Below are 25,789 nucleotides of genomic sequence, written 5' to 3' on the forward strand. Positions count from 1 at the left end.
GTATTGTTTATCATAAAATGCAAATGAGCCAGTGCTGATTACACTCCTACACAAACAGCTACATCTGTCTATCATTCTTTGTGGGAGAAAACGTACATAATATAATCCTGTCTCTTAATTGCTTTTCAGTCACGGAGGGTCAAAGATGAAAACCAGCATGTGAGTGTTCCTTTTTTCTCTCCTCATACTGAAGCTTGTTTATAGTTAAACTTATCAGCAAATTTGTGTTTTGGTACTTGAAAGAAGAAGAAACGTATTTCAGCAATTAGAAATGTGCAAACAAACACAAGCAGAGCTGATAGACAGAGACAGTGCCGCTAACCATGTTTGGTCATAACCTATTTTAATTATTCACTGATGGATTGTTTTATAATGCAATTACATGTGACAGGGTCCTGTACTGATTGTCTAATAAACTAACTGATATGTGAATGTAAAATATTTTACTACTATAGAAATACAAACTATTACGTATGCAGAGTTATGAGTATGTGCGTGCTCGGGAATGCTCAGAAACCATTTTCCAAAAGCTGAATGAGAGAGGTCTAGCTTATTCTTCCTCTCCCCATGTGCGTAATTCTTTTTTTTATTGCAGGGGGAAGTGAATGCCAACAATGTCCCTATAGAAGGCCTGTCCATTCAGCATCCCCAGGTGAGGGCTATGTGTGGAAGTGGATGTGATTTATCTTGATTCACGAACCCTGTGTCCCTTGCTGAGAGGCTGTGCAGCACAGACAGGACTAGAGGAAGCCTTTTACCATCTCCACATTTGGCATCCTCTGTATTACATTTACAATAGCTACTGAGTTTTTTTTTTTTTTCCCCCTACTTTCTCTCTTTCTTATCCCCTGCCATTTTTACTTGCGGTCTATTTTGCTGTGTTTCTTTTTTGTGTTATTGCCTTATTTAGCGTCATTCAACAATAGGGGTGATAGTTAGGAACAGGGAAAAAAGCCACAAGAAATTGTGAGAGCAGAACAGATTAACAAGTCATTATTTTGCTACTGTACAGTCCAGTGAGTGGTGTTAAATTAACAGCTGCAGAAAACATTGGAGACCAGTCTAGTTACACCAGTCTCTGATGTAGGTGTTAATTTAGCACCCTGGCATTTCAGTGTGTGACGCTGTAATTAAGTAAAAAGAAAATCTGCAGCCATCTTCATAAGTCTCAACTGCTTTTAGCTGCTAAGCAACAGTAATCTCATGATGAACATTTCGGACTGCGAGCTTTAGTTTGGTTCATTTCTTTCTTTCTTTTTTTTTTTTTTGGTTGAAAGTGGATTCAAAAGGTAAAACTTAAGACTTGATGTTATGTTCACCATTTAAAAGTGACGAAATGAAATCGTAAATGAACAGCTGCTAGATACACTGGACATCGGTTTAGATATACCAGTCTCAGAATTACATATCAGGTGTTTATTTTTCGGTGATTGATACTGCCTTTTAAACTTAAACTTTTAAACCAATACATTGATCAGGCATATCATTATGACCACCTGCCTATTATTGTGTTGGTCCCCCTTTTTCTGCCAAAACAGCCCTGACCCGTCATGCATTGTGTATTCTGACACCTTTCTATCAGAACCAGCATTGAGTGCATCAATGAGTCTTGGCCGTCCATGACCCTGTGGCCGTTTCACCACTGTTCCTTCCTTGGACCACTTTTGATAGATACTGACCACTGCAGACCGTGAACACCCCACAAGAGCTGCAGTTTTGGAGATGCTCTGATCCAGTGGTCTAGCCATCATAATTTGGTCCTTGTCAAACTCGCTCAAATCCTTACGCTTGTCCATTTTTCCTGCCTCTAACACATCAACTTTGAGGACAAAATGTTCACTTGCTGCCTAATATATCCCACCCACTAACAGGTGCCATGATGAGGAGATCATCAGTCTTATTCACGTCACCTCTCACTGCTCATAATGTTATGCCTGATCAGTGTATATTTGTGGGAATTTATAATATTCCCTGTACTAAAACAAAGCTATTACGGCCTAAGGGTTTATAAAGATGAACGTTTCACTACTAAAACCCATTGCCCCGTCTAGCAGTGAAGGTTATTTCAGTTTGTGAGAATCGTTGTGAGGTGTGCATACAGGGCTTGAACACAACCCATAGTTATTACCCTGTAGGTCTGTGTGCTCATGTCTGCGACTCATTGTAAATTAAACGAGAGAGAGTGCTGGTGGAAACGGCATAACAATCTCTCTTACTGTTTCCTTATTTATGCACTCATGTTTCCTTCTGTCTGCCTGTCTCCTCTGTCTTTCATCTTGGCACTCTCTTTTCTCAGTGACATTACCGTTATTTAAAATTGATCAGAGATAGAGTGCCACAGGCACGCTGATCCCCGTGGATATGGGGAGAGAATTTCGTATGTCGCCTTTTGTCTTCTGCTCTGATACGAGCCTGAGTTTTTTAGATTGAAACATGCAAGAATGTTACATTAAAATGCTCCGCTGTCAGGAGAATCCCTGTCACATTATGCATTTTCATTTCATAATATACATTGAATAAAAGGTGAATGTATCTGATTTTTTTTTCTTTCTCTTTATGCCCTTTAAAGATTCAACCTCTGGAAAAAAGCCCAAGCACTCAGGGTGCGGTGAACATGGTTCTGAGGCTAAGGTGAGAAAAGTACTTGATTTTCTATTCTATGCTCATTACACTTTTATCATTTCTTAAAGTAGGGGGGAAATCTGAAATACTCAAGCATGTTGACTGTCTGTAGGAGTCTAATAACTGTGGTTTGTATGCTACAGAGTGTGTGTGTGTGTGTGAAAGAGAGAGAGAGACTGTCTGTCTTTTCAAAATGATCCCTTTCAGTCAGTCTGGTTGAGGCTGTGCAGAAAGGAAGTGACTAAATTAAAGCATTATGCTCAGCTGGATTTTCTAAATTGCTCTGCACTCAGTCTTAAACTACACAAAAAAAAAGACTAAACATTGTTCTCAAATCACAAGACAAGGTGAACAGCTTTCAACTGTTCCACACACTCTGGTGAACAAGAGCACCCAGGGGACTCCGTGTATTTTTAGCACTATTAAACAGCTTACAGTGTGATGACAACTTCCTCACTTACTTTTTAATACAAGCCACTGAACTGAGGACTGGACGTGAAAATGCTTGTTAGTATGCAGGTGGAATATTTGTTCAGAGTTTAATTCAGCATGGTTTTCTAAGTGATTAGCCTCGGTGTTCAAATCAAAATGAAAAATGTCAAATATACATAAATGTAATGCACACTGGGCTTGGAAATTATTCGTATTCAGCTGGCAGACAGTCCCAGTTTTTCTGTGTTTTATAAGATGATCATAACTGATATTGAAGTAGCACTGGGGCTCGGGGCAGCACGAGATTGTGTGTGTGTGTGTGTGTGTGTGACAGCTAGATATAGAGAGAGGTGGGAGGGTTTTCTCTGGAGAGATTAAATTCATAGTTATTGCCCTGAATTTAGAAACTTTTTATTTCTTTTTCATTCCACTTTGAGTATAATTTAAAGGCCAGGGTGTGAAAATGGGAGTCTACAGCATCAAATTCTCATTACAGTTACAGACCTAAAGCACACATCAGGCAAGGGATTACAGGGATTATTACGTGCATATAATCATCCATTCTCACACAGAACCCTTTCATAAAGAGTAGACGATGAGAAAGACAATAATGTATTTTTATGCAAATTGCACCGTCTGAATTTGGCAGCTTTTTAATATATGCACACACACACACACACACAATAGTTTCAGTTTGGCTGCTTCTTTATGCTGCTCTCGGTTGATATGATAACAGTACACTCTAGCTCTAAACAACATCCACACTACCTAGACTCCATCGTTATATAATCATGTTCACAGGTAGGTATAATCACATCCTTTATAACCTTCACATCTAATTGAATGGATGTGGTTTCTTATTTCTCTTTTAAGACTGTTCTTTCTTTCTCCAGGGTCTCTTTTACACACCTCCAGTTCTACTCTACTCAACACGATACACAATGTGAAAACACTTAGGTAGAGTTTGGGTTTTTAAGTGAACTGAACTGGATTAAGTAATACTAATTCCGTCTTCTAAATAACCCATGATTTTAATATATGCCGCTGTTTGATAGATTATAAGACGATGTTGCATTTATTTTTGCTTGCCTTTCTACAGGTTTTTTTTTCTTGCATTATTATCGCATCTTCTGGTCACAATATGAAGCTGTTGGCGCTAGATTTGCATGGCTTGATGCTTGGTGGAGGATCAGTGGACAGACAGTTAATGACAGGGTTGCCAGATTGGTAAATGCACAGTGTGATCATGGAGGTTCAACTTTATTGTCCTTGTCAGAGTATGAGTACAATGAGGCAATGAAGTGCATTTAGCATCCAGTCAGTGGTGCAAATAGCAGATAGGTTTAATGAAATAAATAAGATTATGGTACAACAGTGTACAGATGAAGATAAACAGAATAACGCATACACGTAGTGCAATTAAGGTGAATAAAATAAATATATGTCTAATTAAAACAAATTAATTGGAATTTTGTTTTATAACAAGTTATTGAAATGAAATCAAATTTTTTTATGCAGAAAAGACAAAGTGCAAGTAAAGACAGTGTGTCTGTGGTGTACAGAACCATTTCTACAGCAAGACTACAAACACTGAGTAAAAGGGATTTATTTATTGGATAATGTCTGGTCATTATAAATATATGTGATATATTTCGTTTCACACTCAGATGTTGAGAAAGGAAACATTTGTATTTTGGGCTAGTGTCAGGTCTTTTGTGTAGTTTTTGAGATGTATTTGGACTGACACATGTACTGTCTAAGACAAGCTGCTAGGACTGTAGGCTGAATGACTGAATGCTGTCAAATCTCAACTGCCATAAACTACGTAATTATTCACTGGGTCACCATATAGCACAAGTCAAGTATGATAGCCTCTTGACTTAAGTCTGTTTGAAGTTACACTACCAGTCAAAAGTTTGGACACACCTTCTAGTTCCATGGTCTTTCCTGATGTTTATTTCTTTCTACATATTTCTTTCTGTAAAACAATGCTGAAGGCGGCCGAAATACACAATAATGACGTTTGAACAGTTGATATTGAGATATGTCTGCTACTGGTGCTCTGTAAAGCCTTCATAACGGCTCTAATCTGAGATGCTGTTAATTGGTGATTTCTGAGGCTGGTAACTCTAAATGAACTTCTCCTCTGCAGCAGAGGTAAGTTTCGGTCTCGCTTTACTGGGATGGTCTTCATGTGAGCCAGTTTCATCATGGTGCTTGATGGGTTTTGCAAATGCACTTGACAATACTGTTCTTGCAAGAACTGTTCCAGAACACCTGACCTTCATGTCTTAAAATAACAACTGACTGTTTTTTGTCATTACATATGGATTACTTAAGTCCATGTGTGTTATTTCATAGTTTTGAAATCTCCAGTATTGTTCTAGAATGTAGAAAATAAATCCCTAAACAAAAAACATTGCATTAAAAGGTGTGTCCAAACTTTTGACTGGGAGCGTATGTCTGTATTAATGTCGTTCCTTCGTTAGCCTCCTGGTGGTCCAGCATCAGGATCCCGCGCTCTCGTTGCCCCGGCCCGGGTTCGATTTCAGGGCAGAGCACTATCCCAGCCGCTGAAGAATTAACTCTCAGTGCCAGTCCCAGGCCCGGATTAAATTGCGTCAGGAAGGGCATCCGGCGTAAAACCTGTGCCAAATCTAAACATGCGGACGAAAGGTTTCACTGTGGCGACCCCGAACAGAGAGCAGCCAAAAGAACAACAACGTCGTCCCTTCACTGCAAAATCTACAGTCACTAGCTAGTGATGGATAGTAGGTAGATTACAGGCCATGCTCAGAAATAATCAGAAGCAAGTATGAGTATTAAAGAAAGATTGAAGTGTGGTGGGTGTTAAATGAACAGTCGAGAGGAACTGTAGGCTGCACCATATGCAGTCAGACATCATCGAGTGTTTTTTTTTCCCCCTCCTCGAGCACATCTGATTCAGCTCATCAAGGCACAAGCAATTAGTCGATAAGTTGAATCAGGTGTGGCGGAGCAGGAAAAACAGCAAGCTGTGCTGAGAGTCTAAACATCTGAAATGCATAAACGTATTAAAACGGCTTATGGGGATATATATGAATCTCCACTAAAGCTTTAATCCAAGCTGCAGCTTATGCTGTTATATGTGGGTAGCATCGTGAGCTGGTTCTATATGCTATTTATCTTGAGTTGCCTCATTAGATCTCGTAATGATAGACTCAAGCTACACTTCAATTTTTATCACGCACACACGCCCCCGCGCACACACACACACACACACACACACACACACCTAGTAATTCTTTTATCCGACTGTTTGCTTTCAAGGCATTTCCACTGCCACACAAATCATGCTCAATGGGTTTCACTGAGCTCTGTCAACTCCAATTACCCATCATGCCACTGTTTGACCAATCGCTTTTGACTGCTTTTGTGTAGACATGTGACAGGGATGCTTCTCTACCTCCTGTGTTAACAGGGATCATATGCAGAGCTGTTTATTTCCTATTAGCATATAAGCAGCATTTTAATGTGCCAGACAGCTGACTGAGCATCACATTACATTTGATGCGCTCCAGTGATACCTTTTTTTGGTGAAGGGTGATTCATATTAGTCACATTTCACAGATCATGTGCCAACTGGAAGCTGCTTTTCTGACAGGTCTGTGCAGTACAGAGCTATCCCACTGTCTGGCATGGATACATCATAGTAGGATCACGTAATTATATCGCATTATAATGCTGCGATCTTCCACGTGCTGCAGCGTGGATGCAGACAGTAAAGTGAAAGGTTATAGGTTCAGTGATTCAGTCATTTATTCATCAGCTCTTCAAAAGTAACCTCGCAGAGATATCTGAATGTGTTATTTGCCTTGCACAGCTTTTTTACATTTAAAACATTAAGTTTAAAACCTAGTTGCTATTAGACATGAGTGAAGATACAGATAAGAGTTAATGTGTAAGGGTTATCTGCTTTTAGACGTGCGTCTATGTCTCTCTCTCTCTAATTTTTTTTTCAGCCAACTCTTATTTTACCCCATGACCTTGCGTACTCTAGTGTTCACTGGGGTGTTGCTGTGTTGACAGGGTGCCATATGTGTATGCCAGACATGAGCAGCATATTCACCAAATCAGGGTGCATGGGAGAGAGAGAGAGAGAGAGACTGGGTGAGGAAGATAAAGGTTCCCTCTGAGTACTGGACAGCAAGATTAAGGTTAAGCTTAGAGTATGCCAAAGTGTCAGTCACATGGAGATCCAGCTAAGACCCGTGTGCATGACTTAGGAGGATTGCAAATAATCTCCTGTACTGTGTATCAGATTTACCGAGCACACTATATCTCTTATCTTAATTAGGACCACATTAAGCACTGACTAACTAACGTACCACATAAAACGTCTTCGTACACTGTTTTACAGTACGGTCCTGGACAGTTATTCTGTTTTCACTTACGAAGTCACCCAATCCCATTATACTAAAAAGTAAAGAGTAAAATACAGAGTAAGTGTTGAATAAAACATTTACACTCACAAAATGAGGTTCCTAAAATGAAGATTAAAAAAAAAAAAAAAAAACCAACACAAAAAAACCCCACTGTACTCAGGGACTCGTAAAGCTGCCACCTCACTGATTAGTTAGCTGCTCTGGTGGAGGAAGAAGTGGTTTCTACTCTTCTGTAAGAAAACACTGAGATGATTTGAGCTGTTTGGAATTGCTGATGTAAGTACTGTTAATAAATTGCAGCCACTTTTCATATGCAAAAACTCACAAATGTTGAAGATTCCACATTATATTAAGCATCTCTAATTCCTCTGCGTAATCTCTACACTGTTACCGATGAATCATAACAGCTTATGTAAATCGTCCTCATATCTTATGTAAACAAACACGTGTGTATCTACTTCAGAGTTGAACCGTAGTTGTAACAGCACATCAGGGTGTACAGCTCAGGTGGAAAAGAGGGAGGGTTTATGAGCATGTCTGTGAACCTGATGGTTCTCCAAGAAGATTTTCTCTGAACTAAGTAACACAGGAACTATTCACTTATACTGTAACTATAAAGTAAATGCAGTGACTTTAGAGTACCTGTGCAGAAATTATGCAAAAAGTGTTAAATAGCAGACAGGTGGTATCAGATTTTGGTGCTTTAGACTAAAATGTCAAGATACACTTACTTGCATGAACCGTAACAAGAAGATACATGGAAATTTACCAAAGATGTTCTGCTGTTTGCCATCTGTTACACTGCATATATTATGAAAAGGATAAAACATGTTGGGCTTGCTGCTAGAGAAAATATAAGAGAATAAAGAAGCCGTTATCACTCCTTATTTTCCTAAAACACATCACAGTGTTTGTTTTCCTCTTATACCGCAGCAAAGATTTCCCAAAGACTACAATTACAATGATTCCTTGAAGAATGACCAATTATTCGTGTTATTTCTTGGTTTAGCAGTTATATACAGCTATTCCCTAACCAGGATCTCTTTGTTTCCTCCTAAAGTTTATTACACACAAAAAAGAACAGAATGGATTGTTATGTTACAGAGAAACCAGAAAACTCTATTCTGATGACTTTCTTATGCAGAAAACTTTAAGTAATAAAGGGCTGACAATGGAGACTCCTTCCATGAATATTAAATTTGTGTAGTAAACATAGTAAGAAGCCTCTATTTAGATGTAAGTGTGCTCTATAGAAATTCCAGTGAATTAGTTAATATAAATACAAATTCTTGAATTTCCTCCAATATCAATAAAGTACGCTATATTGCCAAAAGTTTTGGGATGCCTGCTTTTATATACATGTGAATTTAATGGAGTTGGCCCGCCCTTTGCAGCTATAACAGCTTCAGCTCTTCTGGGAAGGCTTTCCTACAAGGTTTAGGAGTGTGTTTATGGGAAATTTTGACCATTCCTCTGGAAGCGCATTTGTGAAGGCCTGGCTCACAGTCTCCACTCTAATTCATCCTAAAGGAGTTCTACCAGGTTGAGGTCAGGACTCTGTGCAGGCCAGTCAAGTTCCTCCACATCAAACTCACTCATCCATGTCTTTATGGACCTTGCTTTGTGCACTGGTGTACAGTCATGTTGGAACAGGAAGGGGTCATCCCCAAACTGTTCCCACAAAGTTGGGAGCATGAAATTGTTCAAAATGTCTTGGTATGCTGAAGCATTAAGAGTTCCTTTCACTGGAACTAAGGGGCTGAACCCAACCCCTGAAAAACAACAATGATTTGGAGGGGTGTTCCAAAATTTTGGGCAATATAGTATATCTATCTATCTATCTATCTATCTATCTATCTATCTATCTATCTATCTATCTATCTATCTATCTATCTATCTATCTATCTATCTATCTATCTATCTATCTATCTATCTATCTATCTATCTATCTATCTATCTATCTACAATTATTATAGAAACTATATAGTATTAGAATGAGAGTGTGATTTGACTTGCAGATGGAACTACTGTCATGGGTGCTGTAATGGAAAATTAATCAACACCTTCTGACCAATCAGAATCAAGAATTCCAGATGCTGTGGTATAACAGTAGATATGTTATATCGCCGGTATGGTTTATGCCCAGTTAAACAGGTAATAGAGACTTAATTCAAAGTGGGACACTTTAACAACACAACTGTGTACACCAGAAACATCAGACCTCTTCCACAACTGACCTTTTTTATCATTTAACCATTCAAACACCTTAAAAAGTAGGCTAGAATTTCTCTCTCACATTTCCACTCACAATCCTAATCCATACCGCCTACCTTTCCGCAACACACTGTAATCTGTTCAGTTCCCTCTTGTTCTCTATATCTCTGTCTGTGGCTGGTATTTTCTTCTGATGCAACAGAAGCAGGCAGATTGAGATGGAAGGTTCAGGGTGTGTAAGTCAGATATAGCTATGACAGGCGAGGAGGAGACTCAGCCTTCTTTTTCTCTCGACAGATAACAGAAAATTTTTCACTTTATCCCTTCTTTGCTGGCTGAGATTTTCATGTCACGCCCCTACAGATGGCTGCTTGTCAGCTGAGTAGCTGATGTGCTGCTAGTCTGGTAGTAAACAAATATAGAAGTGAAATCCTTGCACGCGTATTTGGATTGGAGCTTAACTTGCGGCCCACAGTCTCTCCATAGCCTGCAGCGCATCACAAAATTGACTTCCATTTCATCAAGTCACGCCAACTCTGATACTCCCATGACTGTCCATCTTAAATTCCTAGATTGTCATTATAACTTTGGATTTAGCAGTGTGTGGGTGGTCATAGAGGATATTTTTAAGGCTCAAATAAGATCAGCGATAACTGCTGTCATCTTAATCTGGGATTGAAGCAAATGAAGCTAATGCAACTGTCAATCTACTAAATCAGCAGTTTGTAGCATAACACAGCCGGAGGTGGAGATTTTCATTAACGATCTGTGAAGTTTAATACACACACACACCCACACACACACACACACACACTCTGAATGAACTGCAAGCCTGATCTGGTAATGCCTCAATGAGTTCATGCATAAATATCATTCATTCATCTTCAGTAACCAATATATACTGGTCAAGGTTGCAGAGTCTATCTAGGTAACACACGGGCACACACACACACACACTCTCAGTCTCTCTATCTCTCTCTCTCTCTCTCTCTCTCTCTCTCACACACACACACACATACACAGCTAGAGGCAATTTAGCATAGCCGATCCACCTAGCTGCATGTTTTTGGGAGGCAAGAAGAAACTGGATCTTTTCCACCAGTCGCTTGTGCAACATAATAAGGCAGCTTGGAGAACATGCTCTATTATGTATACATGAGCTAACTGATGCTCATGACTGGCTAGTGAGAGCAGGGCTAAAGATAATCTCTTGAACTCCCAGCCAAAGATTCAATCTTGTGATCTTTAAAGAATAAAGTGGATGCTTTAACACTCAGCAGCCCTAGTAAATGCTATTTGCCTTTTTTGCAATTCAGCTTTTTGAAGTCTGTTTATCTTAGACTAACCCAGCACTTCAGATGTTAAGAACTGTGCTGAGTTAGAGAGCAGCTCAGTTGATTATAAATATGCAGCAAGGAAGTTTAAAGTCTGGCGACTTGTTGTAAACCAGTTATAACCCTGTCTGCATTGATACACCTCTCCAAGTATATTATTCACCCGGTTCTGTTTGCTGTTATCTACTTAGCATTTGTGAAGCAGCTTCCCAGTCCCTCTTCCAAGGCCTTGATAGTTCTAAGGGATTTAAAGAATGTATATGCGGGGTGTACAAGGTAGTCATTAGCTTCGCTCTGCTGTAACACTTTCAGGGAAAGTCTTCTTCTTGAGCCAAGTAATTAAGCTTAGTCCAGCTTCTAAGTGGGCGGCTGGGCCACCATCCAAACTCACTCACACTAGAGCTCTAGTGCTTCTTCCATGTAGTAAATGTTGATGATTAATTCCCATGTTACTGTTTAAATATTCACTTCATTATTATTGAAACCACTGTAAAACCAGTGAGCATTTGACAGGTCTTTAATATTACTTATACAACTGTTATAGAAAGAATCTATTCAGTGGATTGTAGTCGAATTTAAAATAGGATTTAACAGATTACCACACGATGTGTACATTACCTGTGGAAAAAAAAAAAAAAAATATATATATATATATATATATATATATATATATATACACACACTATATTGCCAAAAGTATTCGCTCACCTGCCTTGACTCACATATGAACTTAAGTGACATCCCATTCCTAATCCATAGTGTTCAATATGACGTCGGTCCACCCTTTGCAGCTATAACAGCTTCGACTCTTCTGGGAAGGCTGTCCACAAGGTTTAGGAGAAGTCCACAAGGTTTCTTCCAGAAGCGCATCTGTGAGGTCACACACTGATGTTGGACGAGAAGGCCTGGCTCTCAGTCTCCGCTCTAATTCATCCCAAAGGTGTTCTATCGGGTTGAGGTCAGGACTCTGTGCAGGCCAGTCAAGTTCCTCCACACCAGACTCTGTCATCCGTGTCTTTATGGACCTTGCTTTGTGCACTGGTGCACAGTCATGTTGGAAGAGGAAGGGGCCAGCTCCAAACTGTTCCCACAAAGTTGGGAGCATGGAATTGTCCAAAATGTCTTGGTATGCTGAAGCATTCAGAGTTCCTTCACTGGAACTAAGGGGCCAAGCCCAGCTCCTGAAAAACAACCCCACACCATAATCCCCCCTCCACCAAACTTTACACTTGGCACATTGCAGTCAGACAAGTACCGTTCTCCTGGCAACCGCCAAACCCAGACTCGTCCATCAGATTGCCAGATGGAGAAGCGCGATTCGTCACTCCAGAGAACGCGTCTCCACTGCTCTAGAGTCCAGTGTCGGCGTGCTTTACACCACTGCATCCGACGCTTTGCATTGCACTTGGTGATGTATGGCTTGGCTGCAGCTGCTCGGCCATGGAAACCCATTCCATGAAGCTCTCTGCACACTGTTCTTGAGCTAATCTGAAGGCCACATGAAGTTTGGAGGTCTGTAGCGATTGACTCTGCAGAAAGTTGGCGACCTCTTCGCACTATGCGCCTCAGCATCCGCTGACCCCGCTCCGTCAGTTTACGTGGCCTACCACTTCGTGGCTGAGTTGCTGTCGTTCCCAAACACTTCCACGTTCTTATAATACAGCTGACAGTTGACTGTGGAATATTTAGGAGCGAGGAAATTTCACGACTGGATTTGTTGCACAGGTGGCATCCTATCACAGTTCCACGCTGGAATTCACTGAGCTCCTGAGAGCGACCCATTCTTTCACAAATGTTTGTAAAAACAGTCTGCATGCCTAGGTGCTTGATTTTATACACCTGTGGCCATGGAAGTGATTGGAACACCTGATTCTGATTATTTGGATGGGTGAGCGAATACTTTTGGCAATATAGTGTATATATACATATATATAATGTGATCAGGCATAACATTATGAGCAGTGAGAGGTGACGTGAATAAGACTGATTATCTCCTCATCATGGCACCTGTTAGTGGGTGGGATATATTAGGCAGCAAGTGAACATTTTGTCCTCAAAGTTGATGTGTTAGAAGCAGGAAAAATGGACAAGCGTAAGGATTTGAGCGAGTTTGACAAGGGCCAAATTGTGATGGCTAGACCACTGGATCAGAGCATCTCCAAAACTGCAGCTCTTGTGGGGTGTTCCCAGTCTGCAGTGGTCAGTATCTATCAAAAGTGGTCCAAGGAAGGAACAGTGGTGAACCGGTGACAGGGTCATGGGCGGTCAAGGCTCACTGATGCTCGTTGATGGAGTGAAGGCTGGACCGTGTGATCCGATATAACAGATGAGCTACTGTTGCTGAAATTGCTGAAGAAGTTAATGCTGATTCTGATAGAAAGGTATCAGAATATAGTTTGTTGCGTGTGGGGCTGCATAGTCAAGGCTGTTTTGGCAGCAAAAAAGGGACCAACACAATACTAGGCAGTTGGTCACAATGTTATGCCTGATCAGTGTACAACAACCTAATGTTAGCATAAATGGTTCACCTGCCCATCGGGTCATGGACGGCCACGGCTAACTGATGCACGTGGGGAGTGAAGGCTGGCCCGTGTGATCCGATCCAACAGACAAGCTACTGTTGCTCAAATTGCTGAAGAAGTTAATGCTGGTTCTGATAGAAAGGTGTCAGAATACAAAGTGCATGATGGGTCAGGGCTGTTTTAGCAGCAAAAGGGGGACCAGCACAATATCAGGCAGGTGGTCATAATGTTACGCCTGGTCATTGTATATGCACATTATCTAGTTTTCTTCCTAATAACTGCCAATATTTAATCAGTATATCATATTTCCTGACATTAAGGCAAGAGCCAACAGGTAGAAAAACAATTTTGGTCATGTAACTCATATTTTCATATTTTTGGATTAAATGCATCAGCCTGTCTCTTGAACCATATTAATACCATGATCAAAACAACAAATCTTATTAACTACACTTTAGGGATGTGGAAACATTGCTTTGCTCTAAAGGTGTATTTAATTTTTTGTTCAGAACCAGAAATCTGTTTCTAGATGGCCTGCTTTCATGAAATTTTGTTTATTCCTGTTCCAGTGTAGAAGAATATTTCAGAATAATTTCTCAACCTGTTAATAAATCACTGGATTTATGTTACCTTTACTCTGAAAAATGTCAAGAAGTGAAAATTGATTTTCTAGCAGTCTATTCAGTAAAATCTTTTCCTTGAACATGTCTAACGTCGATTTAAAAAAAGTAGATTTTTGTTTATTACTTATGAAAATGTATACATATAATGCTTCAAGCTTCATTTGAATACTTTTATATAGATTTGATATGAAACCTAGAAGACAATGAAACTAGCAAAGATAACGTCTGTAAGAAATACTTTATTACCATGTAGTGTTTTACTTTGAGGTGAATTGGTTTAGTTCTTGCGATTTGATTTCCTGACTCTTGTGTCTCTTGGCTGTCTCTTGGACAGATAGACAGGCGGCCTGATTTAAGTCTTTTGGCTTTCTCTCTCTCTCTCTCTCTGTCTCACAGGAACTCGAGGAAGGAGTTGAATGACATACGGTTTGAATTCACTCCAGGCCGAGGTAAGGGCTGCTCTGAACACATTAGCGTGCGAGGCCTGATGCCCCACCATTGACACAGCATGTGCTTGGGGTGACTGGCATGATCATCCAAATGAGCTTGCTGTTGCTGTGCGTGTGTGTGTGTGTGTGTGTGTGTGTGATTTAGGTATTTATATAACATATGACAGCACTGATATTTGTTCTAGGAGCTGTTTATGTGAGTGGTTTTGTATTTGTTCTATGTGCATTTGTATGCTTGGGAGTTAACACATTGTCTCTTGCTGTTATGTGTTTTCCTTATAGATACTGCTGACGGTGTTTCTCAGGAACTGTTTTCTGCTGGTCTAGTCAATGGACATGATGTTGTAGTTGGTAATGTCACACACAGAAAAATTACAAATGAAACCTCTAGCATTTATACGATTATAGGATTGCTTTCATTGTATGACATTGTATGTTTCAGTTGCTGCTAACCTTCAGAAAATTGTAGAAGACCCAGTTACCTATAAAGTGTTGACCTTTAAACTGGTGAGTACTCCAAACACATACAGCCCAGAATAAATATAATGACCTAAGCGAACATTTGTTTACCATTTTGATTGGCATGTATTTGAAATGAAATGAGCCAGCTCTAAATTAATTTTGCAACCCTTGGTGATATATATCGATATGTGTGATATGAAATTAATCAAGTAAGATTAGATTTTTTTTAAACCCTTTGCCACTAAGTGGTGGAGATCCTCATTAGCACAACATCTCAGTTTGATCTCAGCGTGTTGGAATGTTTGTAGGATTTATATGGAATTCTCATTGTATCTAGTGTTATATTTTGGAATTGATCCAAACAGGGTCAAGGTCACAGCAGTGGTGGGCCGTCAGGGCCAGCAAGGCCTTCTCTGCTGGCCTAAATAGCAGTGATCTGAATCACTGACTTGCATTTAAATATATTTAATATATTTTTCCATGAATGTGTATGCAATTATCCAGTTATCAGTAATCTGTTTTCTACATTTCATAGCTTTTCTTCTGGTTGCGCCGCTTCTAGTAGTGTATATTTATGATAAGAGTATTTATCCAATCATATTTCAGTCATATTAACACATCATGTGTTGTCAGGGTGAAAAGAAATCTGCCTTAAGGCCTTCAGAATCAATAGTGCAGGTGCCAGTAGCTTAACATAAATGGCAATGAAATTGTTACATTAACCAATCAGATTTCGAGTTGGCGTCACTGGGGCCATCTAGCATGCATACAATTACGTCAGCAATTTCCTGTCCTTTAATTGGATAATTGGAGTAGTCAGAGGCAGTGAACCACACAAAATAAATAAAATATATATATTTTAACTAATGGCTGACAGAGGAGAAGAAATCGATTTGGTCGCAGACATCCTTACAAATGTATTTTCAAGGCGGACGGTCATAAAATTGACCATTCCTTGTGAGGTGTGAAATACTGTAGCCTAATTTCTTTTTTACTTTGCTGTTTAACGGTTGATTAGTATCTATTGCCGTGGTGTCATAATGATGGTATAGAGGTGGATTAATTCAGGAAGGACACCAGTGAAGGCCTAGGTGTGAAATGCATGGCCCGCCACTGGGTCACAGCAAGGTCAAATGACTGAAATAGCTGTTGGTTCACTAATTGTAATGCTTTAAATCTTTGCTCTTAAGGGGTTCTGTGTGAGACAGTAGAAAAAAACGTTCACTGTCATTGTCAGGAAGTTTAAATCCATGGCTTGTCGTATACAGAGCAATTGGCTGTGCTGTCTGGGCAGGAGGGATCGTATACTCTCTATATTCTGTCAGACACAGTGACATTTGCCAATCATGGGCATCTGTGAGCTCATGTATGTGGAAGAGGGCTGATAAAGCTATCCTCTGAGAGAATTATGCTGTCCTGTGATTCAGCATGAGCAGCAGTTTCAAAAGATGCGGCTGGATGCCTTCACATATCTCGGAGTGAGGAACGTGTTAACCTTCACCTTCCCCGATTGATAGCTTTCATGTAATGGGGTGGGAACTGGCAGACGACCAGATTGGGTCTGAAGGGAGAAATCTTGCTTTTGTGAGGTATTTGTGGGCACATAAACATCCCAAAGATCTCACTTACTGTAGATTTTTTTTTATACTGTATTTATGATAGATGCTATTACCCAAAGTGGATGCTGCACATAGAACATCTGAGATGTTTTGTACACTATTCTGGTCACAAGGTTTAGAAGCTATTCACGCCTTTGTGCACTGGCCTGTAACGAGAAAGCAAACACAATGCACTTTTCAGAGCAAGCTGCAGTCGCTGGAATGAAAAATAGTTCACAGCCGCCTGTAGGCGTTTCTTTCTAGCTAGAAGCCTGACTTGCGAGCCTAGTGAAAGTGAAGAAAAGGAATGTAATTTGTAGATCACTCTTTTCTGGTATATCTCCTAATTCAGTGCTGATTTATAATGCAACATTTCACTTCAGCAGTGTTACTCCTGTATAAACTCTGATAGTCTTCATAAGCATGACTGAAAAATGGTAATAATCTGATTTTAATGTGTATATCTGCATGCTGACATTATCTTTTGACAGCCTTTATACAATTAAACTCACATCAGTTAAAGGAGAATGCATTAGTGTGAATCCCACTGAGCCCAAACGTTACAGATGCGGATTATAAATGATGGAGTCTCTGTCATTACAGATGTTTTTGTAGGGAGATCTTCTCGATACGGAGCTACAGTAGACAAACGATGCTGTGGTTCCTCTTTAGAAAGATATTTTTCTTTTCTCTTGCCGCCTGTCATACTTCCTGTGTCATTATGATGCATGTATTCTTAGCACCATGTGATCCGAGACAGTGCGGGGTTTCCAGCGTGGGTGTGTAAGAGGAATTAAATACATTACATAGATTGCAGTGAATGGTGCAATATGGTCCAGACCATTTTTAATTACTCCTTTAGATCACTCCTTTGAGCATTGCAGTGGAGGTAAACAACATCTGTGCTGTAGTGCACTGTGCGCTACTCTCTGATCCTCCGTGCTGGAATGTTTCTCCAGCAGCTGCCCGTTTTCACTGGCAAATCACAGCTTATCTACTCAAGGGCTCTTTCAGAAAGCACATGTCTATGTCCGTTTCATGATAAGAGCAAACTAACATGTTTGATCATCCATTAATCTAGTGGAAATCTAACAGGGACAATTATGAGGAGCAGCGATTCTGAGTATGTTGGATTGGGCATCTTTTAACATCACTGATATATCATTAAACCAAACCAAATTTTCAACGGTTGATGCAACTTGGACAGTTCATAGAAGAAAATATTGGCAATGTACTAGACTCCTATTAGTTTAGCTTTATTGCAAAACCTGCCATTGTCATTGTTCACCCCTGTCGAAATTATTCCACATTTAACGTGATATAATACCCACCAACAACAACATAATTACAACCTTCTTGTGTGCACACAGCTTAACAAAATTCGTTAAAGCACCTTCTGCTTGTTATACAGCACTTAGGTTTAGCAGCTGAGCACATCTTGATTTGGCAAATTTATTTCACTCTTCCTTGCACAAATGCTCCAGATCTCACCAACCATGAGGGTATCTCCTGTGCACAGCCCTGTTCAAGTCATTCCACAGGTTGTGGATAGGATTTTAGACCACCATGCTTCTTTGGGTGATGAGCGGTCTTGTTTTGTACCAAACATATTTAGAATTATGTCCAGAAAACTTTTTCAGACACATTTGCTGTATGGTTTGGAGTGAGCGTATGTTTTTGTATTTCTATGTAAAATTTAGCCAGGCATAGATGTTTGTAGCGTGGACCATGCAGGGAGGGACCAGTGCTTGCCAGATATTCCATATTATTGTTGCTCTAAGTCTCTTTCAGCCTCCCTTGTAAATTTTCTCCCTGTCTTTTCCTCAGTTTTGAAGGGATGTCCTATACTTGGTGATGCACATTCTTTTTTTCTTTTTTTTTTACCTCTCTCCTGATTGAAATCTTTTGAGAGTGAGAGCCCATGCAGCATGCATAGTGAGACCAATAGGATGAAACCAAATAGATGCGGCTTTATTTGGGGTTAATCAAAATCACTTCATTGATATGATAATTATAATCATTAACATAATCACAGGTAATTACTTTTGTACATGAGATTGACGGTGATTGGTTGATTCTGAGCAGTCATATGACACATTATAAAACACTGTGCAGACTTATGCAACCAGGTTATTGTAAGATTTTTCTTGGTTGAACTTTGTTGGTTGGTGTGTGATATAAATATCTGACCTGATTTATCCTGGTAGAAAGAATTTTTACATCGCAGAAATGTGCAATTTTACACATTTGTGATTTAAAAAAATTTTTTTTACAGTCACTGTTTTATCAGATTTTTACTTTTCGGATTTTTAAATCAACAGGAAAAAAAAAAATCATTTTACAGCAGTTTCTTTCTTCAGGCTGCGTTTACTATCTCTGTTTATTTTTTTGTACTTGAAGGAAAGTGTTCTATTTAAATGCAGTGGTCTGTTGTCGGTGCTTTTGAAAAACTCCGCTTCTGACTCTTTGTCTACAAAAATAAATAAATATATAAATAAAGTAAAAATAAATGGGCGAACATGGAGCTGTGAACTACACATAGGAAATTTGCATAATCTGAGTGGGAGCCCAGAAAATGGATTTAAGCATCTGCACCACCCGAGTCTGAACTTCCTTGTGTAAATTTCCTTGTGTAGGCTTAAAATGTCACATCTGAAAATGGCCCATAAAGTGAAATCTAGCAGATAGAGTACAGTTATGAGGAGAAGGGTCTGTGTGAGAATGCATGATAAGGCATCTTTTGTTAACATCACCCCATCACGCAGAATGTGATACAGAAACGCATATTTACGTCAGGCTGAGATGATATATTTGCGATTGTGCAGGTACACGCACAGTAAATATGTTCCGCTTTCCCGTTTTCACGCGCTGTAATTCATAACATTTCACTAGGAGGATTTATGTGATGCGCCATTGTAGTGCGCTCTCTGCAGCACCGTTGCCCTTATTGGCTGACTGTAGTCAAAGGGAAAAGTGTCAACAGAGATGTGTTTTTCATCACCGGCCCTTTCAGCTTTGTAAAAACACACCCACAACTCTCCCAGCCTGGCTGTAAATTGTTTAGTGCTGTCTTGCCAAAATCTGCTGTTCCATCTATGTGAGGCAAAGTGTGTGAGAGAAAGATCGATCACCCCTCTGGCCCTCTGCAGCGTCTCAGAGTGTGTGTTAGCTGTGATAAGGACCACCGCTGCACAGACACACAGAGGCTGTACTTTGCATACCAAAGGTGAGACAAAGCCTTTCCAGACAGAAGGATTTTATATTTCTTTATGTTTTTTTTCTCCACCTGTAGTTTACTCTCCTGCTAATACAGGTATTTCTTTGTTCATCCCATTTTGGAAGTTTTGGCTTCTGTCGATCAGTTTCTTACAGCTTCTTATAACAAGTGCCAAGTCTGCTTTGCAAAAAGAAAAGGAAAAATCAATATGACACAAAAGCCCAGTGTGTGAGCTGCTTAGACACACGGACAGCTAATAAATAATTTTATTTTGTCATCTAGCAGGTGTTTTTTTTTTTCTTAGACATGAATGTATATGAAAAGAATCCTCATTTAAGGTGTTAGAAAAGCACCGAAATGACTTTCTTCTTTACAAGTGGATTCACAGAAATGTAAAAATCATCCATGCTTAGTTGGAAAACTCATTAGAAGCAAGTTCTAGGTCTGTACTGTAGGTTGCTCAGTGCGAATGTGTGCCTGTGCTTTCCTTTTTTTTTTTTCAGTCAGGAAATCAGGTCTGAAAATAGATGTGCATGGGTCATGCATCATCTGTGGGGACCATAAAGTGCTGAGCAGAAGCAGAATGAATGGATCCAACGCAACAGCCCTCCTCCACCTCTTCATCTGCAGCATATCTAACACACACACACACCTCTTCACTCACATGTCTCCTCATCTTTACTGTACTTTACTGAAACACTGATCTTTCTGATTTCCCAAAACTATACTTACAGTAAAGATAAACAGTAGGTTCTGTATGTAATCTAGAGTTGTGCGCTTCTCTTAATGCTAGCCGTGTGCTGGTATCGAAATGTTGAATAAATGTCTGATGCATATGGCACACAAAATTAGAAACAATTCAGGAGATTCGTAGTAACATCCGATTGTTTGGAACTGGAAGATTTCCAGGAGACGCGTGCCACATCTCTCATGGAAGAAGGAAGCCGTTGTGTTTCCAACTGTTACCGTGAGTGCTCATGGAGATCAGCTAAATGCTGGGTTTTCCAAATGATGTGCAGTTCACAATATAGACTCATTAATTTGCACAACTTTCTTAAATGAATGTTCTATGGTTTGTTTTCGTAGGGACATTGACTTTACATTTTCACGCACAAACATGACGCTGAGCAAAAACGAACTGTGATTGGTTGCTTTACATGTCAGTCAGGTGCCCTCATGGGCGGTGTTTGGCGAATAAAAGCTGCTATGGAGTCCAGACCTTCCAATGATCAGTCTGAAGGTCTGGCTACCCGGGACTAGCCATGTGCTAGCATTTAATCTTTTCCACATCCTCTATTAGTTTATACAATAAAATTGCTAGCTGTCAGTTGAGGCCTTGATTTTTTCTAAAAACTTGTGTGTTAAAAATGTCTAAACTTTTTAAATCTGTGAATGTGATTAATAACTGTGAAAGCTGAACAGTGAAGGTGTATGTATTTTTATGTATGCAATTTAGCATGTGTTGTCTGTTTTGTGCGGTGTTTGCCTTATTGAATATGCATTGTGGAGAGATTGTACCTAAAGGTGCAAAATGCAGAGTGGTGTTTATGCAAAATCGATTACTTTTGCACCCTACAATGTGATTTATTACTTTGGGATTGGCGATTACAATTACAAATGACTATGGCCATAGGGCAGGTTTCAAATTAAACAGGGTGGGTAAAGAATATATCCTGAATACCTGCTGAGCCTTGGTTTTTTTTTGTGTGTGTGTGTGTGTGTGTGTGTGCAGGCATCTGGCTGTGACAGTACAGAGATCCCTGACGAGGTGAAGCTAATTGGCTTTGCCCAGCTCAGTGTTACCTGATGGCATACCTTCTGAGGGAAGAGGAAGAGGATGGGAGGAGGAAGAAGGCTTTGAACAGAGAAACTGAATGCTGAAGAAACTGCAGACTGGGGGTTTAGAAGCCATCTCCAGCTTACTCCCGACTCAAGCTCCTCTTTCAGCTCTAGCCTCATTTTAATTACCTTCTAACTGTCAATAACTAAGCATTCTGTCAACACCTAAATAACACACACACACAGTCAGCTTCCCTTGGCCTACATTCTGCTCCTGCAGTGTCTTTCCTCAACATTCCACCTCCCTCTTCCCCTCAGCCCTGCTAACTTGATGCTCTCAGGTGGCTACAGCCAGCAATCACAAAAAAAAAGAATTAGCGTTTATCTTAAAATAATTGTGTTACATTTGCTCTCAGCAAAGCTATTATTATTATTATTTATTTTTTTTTTATTGGGAAAAAAGCTTTCATTTTCCTTACCTTGTTTTGAAAGATGAACTTTTTTTGAGGCGCACATTAACACCGCAAAACCCGGTGTTAAGTCGGATAATTTAAGTCCTCCTTTCTTCCAAATGTAAGTTATTTATGGCAAAAAATAAGCACATTATTATTCATGATTCTAAAATGAATACCGTTTAAAAAAAAAAAAAACTTGTACCGTACTATATGTACAAAATATGTAATCCACTATAAATGAATGAAACCGTTTCCCCCACAGGAAGTAGGAGGCGAGAACCGAATGCTGCCATGTGCAAATGTACTTGCTTATTTTTCAGGACAGTGTTGACGCTTAACTGCTAGAGGTGCCTTGTTCATTAATCCGTGCCTAAGAACACAGGTAACAAGCCGAAGCTGTTTGAAAGCATAGACTGCTTTATGTTGATCAACCGAGCAGAATTGCTTTGCAGCTGATAGCTCCATTTAAAAGTATTTTCACTGGCAAATGGCTTATGTTGAAATGACAAAGCTTTAATGCACTTTGATTTAGGATTGTGCAATGTACACGTGCTTCTCCCTGGAAAAAAAACCCCTCCTGATTTAACCTCTAAAGCTTTGTTTTGAAACAGGAAGATCATTACAACTGTAACGCACACCTGAACTGTGATATAATGGGGGGGTAAAAAGCCAGCTGCTGAGTAAAGAAGTAAAAAAAAAAAAGAAAAAGAAGTAGCCGTGATATCCCACTGCATTAGCCAGCATGCATCTGTCTGATTTTTATAACAGGAGGAGGTTCATAACCAAACGATGACTACTGTCCGAGAGATTAGTCATGATTCCAAAACCAAGTACAGCTATTCCAGATTACTCCATTTTCAACTGTACTTGAAAACATATGCTTAATATTACAATAAATATTATTTTATGAAATTGTGTTGCTTTAGCATCTGCGTTCTATTCAACGTCATCTGCTTCAGCAAACTAGCAAAGGGATGATTCTCAACAGACTAGATGGCCAGGTGCTAGAATTCAATATCGCCGTCATCCTTTTTAAAGACGGTTATCGATTCCCACTTAATTGAACATAATTCATCAAGCAAATCAGTTATTAGATTATTATAAAGTCAAATTAAATTATACTCACCCACTCGTCACCACAGCTTCCTAGAGGCTTTTCCGGACTCCGAGGCCAGCCGGGCTGTTTAGTAAATTTATATCCAGTGATCATCGCCGCGTATATCACCACAAATGCCCGGCTCCCACGGACTATATGGTGCAATGATTGAGCTGGCTCATATATTTCATGTGTAAATGAGTCTAATTCTGTAAAATCAATAATGTTTTAATGTTATAGCATTATCTTCATGCCCACAATCTCATAAAAACAGCCATTCCTGGCCTGTCTGAGTGCAGCTCATAGCCACATGCTGAAAATCCCAAAGATTGGGTCAATTTGTTACTGGCAGTAAGAGAGTTTTGTGACGGGTTTACTTGTGATCACTAGGCTTCCAGCCAAACGACATTGTTTGCCAGGGTTAGAGGCAGGCGAGTCCTTCAGGGTGGTGGGTTTGGGGAATTGTGATTTGGAGAAGTTGGCTACAAACTGATGGTCTGCTTTTGCTCTTCGGAGCAGTTTATCACACCGTTGAATTTCACCTTCCTCACATGTTTAATATGGAAATTATTCCACACTAGGTGCTTGGCAGACACCTGACGACCTGCTGCAATTTTCTCTGTAGCTGGAAGCCAGAAGACATTTATGATCGCATAATCAGAAGATAAAGACTACTCGGAGGAAATGCACATGTGGTAATGATAATGAAACCTCTAAATCAGTGCTCTTAAAATGCACTCAGCTTAAGGCAAGGAAAGATGTCGTACTCAGAAACGACATAAAGGACAGTTTGCCGTCTAAACCAGGGGCTGTTTTTGGAAAGGATCTTGAGAATTGAAAAAAGGGGGGCGTATTAATCTTAAAATGATTACTCTTAACGTTTTTTATCTGTGTCATTCACGAAGCATTTTAGCACTGAGAGAAGGTCTCAAGGCTGTGAAACCACACCACAGGGCTCCCAAGTCAGAAAGACTGAATCACAAACCATCCTAAATGGCTGTGGTGATTAACAGCGCAATCCAGTCCATTTGTTCTATAGAACATCTGTGAGATCATGCTTTAAATTATGTATTGTGCTACTTGTTCAAGTATTTCAGTGACGCAGTAAAGGGCAGACAGCTCTATAATGTAATGCAGTACTGCTAGACATCACGTTTACACAACTCTACTTCACTACATGGCTGTATGACAACTGCAGGAATGCTGCAAAGGTAAACTACAAACAGTTATATTTTATACCAAATCCTTCCATCCTTTCTTTAGCTTGTAATAAAAATAAAAATCATTGCTAGTGATATCAGTTTTAATATGTAAATAGCGACAGTGGTTGGCTGATTGTTCTTAACAGGAGATGTATTTAAAAAACCCATTGCATTATTTTATATGACTTTAAGAGGGGGAAAAAAGTAATGTTGCTTTCATACCACATGGAAATCTCTACTGTAAGTAAAGTAGGATTCTGCACAATGTTTACAACCTGCAAAAACAGACAGGTAATTTGTCAAAAATATATGGATATGGACAATATGGACATCAACTTCAACCCTGTGTACACATTCACCAACCCATATACACTGATCAGGCATAACATTATGAGCAGTGACAGGTGAAGTGAATAACACTGATTATCTCTTACCACCTGTTAGTGGGTGGGATATATTAGGCAGCAAGTGAACATTTTGTCCTCAAAGTTGATGTGTTAGAAGCAGGAAAAATGGGCAAGTGTAAGGATTTGAGCGAGTTTGACAAGGACCAAATTGTGATGGCTAGAAGACTGGATCAGAGCATCTCCAAAACTGCAGCTCTTGTGGGGTGTTCCTGGTCTGCAGTGGTCAGTATCTATCAAAAGTGGTCCAAGGAAGGAACAGTGGTGAACCGGTGACAGGGTCATGGGCAGTCAAGGCTCACTGATGCTCGTTGATGGAGTGAAGGCTGGCCCGTGTGATCCGATCCAACAGACGAGCTACTGTTGCTCAGATTGCTGAAGAAGTTAATGCTGATTCTGATAGAAAGGTGTCAGAATACACAGTTTGTTGCATGTGGGGCTGCATAGTCAGGGCTGTTTTTGCAGCAAAAAAGGGACCAACACAATATTAGGCAGTTGGTCACAATGTTATGCCTGATCAGTGTACAACTACCTAATGTTAGCATAAATGGTTCACCTGCCCATCTGTTTGAGAATTGGGAGGTCTTCTCCACAGTAACCCAAGCTCAGGATCGAACCATGGACGCTGGATGTGTATGACATTGTCTTCAGGTCACTACTTCATTAGCCAATCATGGTCAATATTCATTCAGTAAACAGGCCCTCAGCTACAGTAATGAACACATCCCTCCATCTTAATTTAGGAAATCTGCTTCCTTTCAGCAGTTTCACTAACAGCTTTTAAGAAGGCTTCCTTTCAGCAGTTTCACTAAAGGTTTTAAGAAGAAACTCTTGGGATCTTTTAGCGCTGCTTATGAGAACTCATTGGTGAGATTCTCTGTCAGTACAGCCCCAGAAGCCATAAGAGTGCATTAATATACAGTAAACAGGGAAAGAGATTTACAAGCAAAGTGTAA

General features: G+C 39.9%; 1 protein-coding gene across 1 annotated transcript in view; it reads left to right on the forward strand.

Moving 5' to 3' along the window:
• stk39 (serine threonine kinase 39) overlaps positions 1–25,743 on the forward strand; it is a 41,733-nt gene extending 15,990 nt beyond the window's left edge. Inside the window, exons 12-18 of the mRNA XM_058392947.1 lie at positions 130–159; positions 596–652; positions 2,570–2,631; positions 14,568–14,620; positions 14,903–14,971; positions 15,063–15,127; positions 21,630–25,743. Coding sequence (XP_058248930.1) covers positions 130–159; positions 596–652; positions 2,570–2,631; positions 14,568–14,620; positions 14,903–14,971; positions 15,063–15,127; positions 21,630–21,704 — 411 coding nt within the window. The 3' untranslated portion in view covers positions 21,705–25,743. The remainder of the gene's footprint in view (positions 1–129; positions 160–595; positions 653–2,569; positions 2,632–14,567; positions 14,621–14,902; positions 14,972–15,062; positions 15,128–21,629) is intronic.
• The last annotated feature ends 46 nt before the right edge of the window (positions 25,744–25,789 follow it).

This window comes from Hemibagrus wyckioides, linkage group LG06, assembly GCF_019097595.1.
Source record: "Hemibagrus wyckioides isolate EC202008001 linkage group LG06, SWU_Hwy_1.0, whole genome shotgun sequence".
Lineage (NCBI taxonomy): Eukaryota > Metazoa > Chordata > Actinopteri > Siluriformes > Bagridae > Hemibagrus > Hemibagrus wyckioides.